Source organism: Aplysia californica, unplaced genomic scaffold (genome assembly GCF_000002075.1).
Source record: "Aplysia californica isolate F4 #8 unplaced genomic scaffold, AplCal3.0 scaffold01812, whole genome shotgun sequence".
Taxonomy (NCBI): domain Eukaryota; kingdom Metazoa; phylum Mollusca; class Gastropoda; order Aplysiida; family Aplysiidae; genus Aplysia; species Aplysia californica.
The window spans coordinates 16364-19675 of record NW_004799082.1 but is presented as its reverse complement, the minus strand read 5'-3'; the positions used below and the strand labels follow the sequence as shown (position 1 = coordinate 19675).

The 3312-nt window shown below is 37.9% G+C and overlaps 1 protein-coding gene across 2 annotated transcripts in view; it reads left to right on the top strand.

The window, feature by feature from the left end:
* The window catches only part of LOC101854388 (nucleolar MIF4G domain-containing protein 1 homolog), a 16482-nt gene that overhangs the window by 6021 nt on the left and 7149 nt on the right, over nt 1–3312 (top strand). For both annotated transcript variants that reach the window (XM_005113276.3, XM_013091004.2), the window contains exons 2-4: nt 1414–1558; nt 1935–2072; nt 2657–3215. In XM_005113276.3, coding sequence (XP_005113333.1) covers nt 2866–3215 — 350 coding nt within the window. In that variant the 5' untranslated portion in view covers nt 1414–1558; nt 1935–2072; nt 2657–2865. The remainder of the gene's footprint in view (nt 1–1413; nt 1559–1934; nt 2073–2656; nt 3216–3312) is intronic.

Genomic DNA, 3312 nt, shown 5'->3' with positions numbered 1-3312 from the left:
AAAGATGCTACGGCTATTTAACTTTCCGAATCGAGCCGAACTACGCGGGTCGCCATTTTGTTCTCGCACTATTTCTCTCTCTTTCTCTCTCTCCACTGCCTACTGACAAAATTGCACGCTTTTAGGCTAACACTAACAGTAGTAATAGATCTAGTCTAGAACGTTTGTTCACAGCACAGAATTCTATAATTCTGTTATCACAGTGTAGAATTCTGTGGTTCAGGGTGAACGCTTTCACTGGTTGGCCTAGGCTATAACGGTGAACGCCCACCCACCGGGTGAGAATAGCCAAAAGACTCGCCTGCGCTATTCTCACCCGGGGTGAGAATAGAGGTGGCCAATACTAAAATAGCATCTACACTAGATCTAGATTTCTAGATCTAGATGGTAGATCAACAAATTATATTTTTATGAGAAGCAGGTTTCTGACTTCAGAGTTCATGTGATAGATCTAGATTATATTCTAGTGAAGAAATGTTGATACATTTTCCCAAAAATTTCACGAGGAAGAGACAAAGCAAACACCATACCCCATCTAAAGAAGCCTTATCTGTTATTACAAAGTTTTCTCTGTCCCATGGGATTTTGGATTGAGCGGCGACGACATATAACCCAAATCCAAACTCTTACCTAGAATAAACGGACAGAATGATAAACCATATAAATTCAGCCAGTATGATGAACCCCTACTTCCCATTCGCATGATAAACCCCTAAATAGTTGACCCTTTTAAAAAACAAAACTCAGTGTGAATATTACAGCCTGAATCGGCCTCAACTTTCAAACCTAAATACTAATGCATTTCTGGCTTTCAACTGCTGCAGACTGTTCTTTTCATCATTACACTCATTACCTCTTTTTGGTATACCTTAATTCATTAATTATACACCAACTGGTACTGTTTATTTGAAGTAATGGGTACTGTAGTGAATAAAAACAAAGTTTAATAAATAGTAAATGATTGCTGTCTCAGACTTTCTCTGTGCGCAAACAAAAATGTTTCACACATTCAGATAAATCCAGCTGTTGATGATGGCATCGATGTAAAAATGTATGTAACCCTTGTCTCGAGCCTGCAACTAACTCCTCCAGGTGGGAGCTCAGAAGGTAATATTTAAAAAAACAACAACCCCCTTCTCTTTAACCCCGCTTCTCCTAAAAAAACAATTATATTTTAATTAGCTTTGAGCCTGTATCCACTTCCAGTTGGGGACTCAAAGCAAATTATTTTTTTTCTTCATTTTCGTCTGTCCTGTCTTAAACGGCCACTTTTTTCCTTGACAGTGGGTGGCCATTTTACACAGGTACGACTGTGTGCGTATGTGTATATATAATTTGCCTTGTTTTGTTTTTATATTAAATCTTGGTGTTTAACAAACTTTTTTTACTGAGATTTATCCAATTTCATTGTAGGTGGAGAGTTCTCGAGTTCAAGGACTCAGACTTGCTATTCAGCGTGATGAGAAAGAGCTGAAACAGCTGGAAAAGAATCTCAATTTTTGGAAAAAGAAGGACAAAACTAGCTTGCCTTCATCCTTTGTCAACGATGGACTAGTCTGTATCTTTTTCTGAATCGTGTTTGTTCTGCAGATATCTTAATTATTTTTCGTTTCTCATATTGCTCTCTATTGTGTGATGTCTTGGGAAGGAGGATGGGAGGAGATATTGAATATGTACTGAGTAAGAACTGAAAATTCTCTTTTTTAAATTCTTTTGTATTTGAACTAAAAATATTGCAGATGATTAATTTTCTTTGTTTGTCCCCCTTCCTCCTATTTCCATGAAAATGTTTTCTCTCTTGAAAAAAGTTCAGACATAACAACTTTTCAGGTTACAAATATTCATGCTTTTCGTCATTCTTACATTGCATAAATAACGTGTGAATGCATTCTTCCTTTTTGTCATACTTAGCCTGGTTTCTTTAACTAATTAAGACATTTTGGATGCCACCGACTCTGATAAGATCAAGACATTTGAAGATGCAGTCCCAGGAATTGAGGGTCTTGGAGCATCAGACACAGAGTCTCCTTCAGAGTCTGAGGAGTACAACTCTGATGAGGAGGATCAGTCCGGTGAGTGTTCAAAAAGAAAATTAAGTCACTGGAATATTAGGAGAGAGTGGGCGGTTTTGTTTTGTTTAGTTTTTGTGTTTTGTTCAGATGTCTTTTTTTCTTTCCACTATGATTTCATCTAAAAAAGTAATTTGGTTTTCTGTCTATGTGATATTACACGCTCAAATGTTAAAGTTCAGTTCCTTGCCTCATTTTTCAATTTTGAGGAACAACACTTCTATGTCTTTGTAGAGGGTACTTTGCTTTAGTCAGAAAAGAGAATGTTGTCACTGCGCTAGCAAATGGCATAACAACTTAAAAGTTGTGCGAAACTGCAACTAGCCTTTTATTTTATTCAATGGTACTATATCTATCTTTTTGTAACACCAAAACAAAAATGGGCTAGCAGTCACAAAAGAAACATGCAAGGCGAGTTTTACCATTATAAATTAGATCAGATGGTATATAGTCTAGTTAAACAGTATTTTCCATTTATGTCAAAATGGCAAAAATGAGATCAGAAACAATTTTTTTTATAGTGATGCCAACCTACTTTGTTCAGTTTTGCCAAGTCACTGACCACTGTATTCCCTTGAATATTTCAGAAGCAGGGCCAGGCCCTGGGTGGGATCCTACTGCGAAGGCAGAAAAGTCCATCCTCAAAGTGAAGAAGGATCAAAAGAAAAATGAAAAGTCTGTGAAGTTCAATGTTAATGAACCTGATACAGATGAAAGTGACCCTTTTGAAGACAATTTTACAGATACTGAATTTGGTGGTGGAGGAGAAGACGTTAGTGATGATGAAGAAGCGGAGATGGAGGAGGAGGAAGAAGAAGAATTGGGTGATGATGATGATGAAGAAGCGGAGATGGAGGAGGAGGAAGAAGAAGAATTGGGTGATGATGATGATGATGACATGGCCGAGGAACATGAAGGCGATGTGGAGGATGTGGAAAGTAAATCTTTAAAGAGAAAGAGGGGTGAAAATGAAGAAGATGATTCTGAGCTCAAGGAGGACATCTACGGAAGACTGCGGGATAAGCAAGGAAACATTGTCAAACCTGGTCACATTGGCACAGACGTCCCACCAGCGAAGAGAGCAATGATGGCTGGTAGTCAGGGAAATGAGCAACTGAGAAAGAAATTGAAGGGTTTACTGAACAAGTAAGTGTCTGTGTTGATCTATACATTCCTGCTACTAACTTCTAAATGAATTTGATCAGTTATTTTTCCTTTTTCCATTTCAGTCCATCTCTTGGGG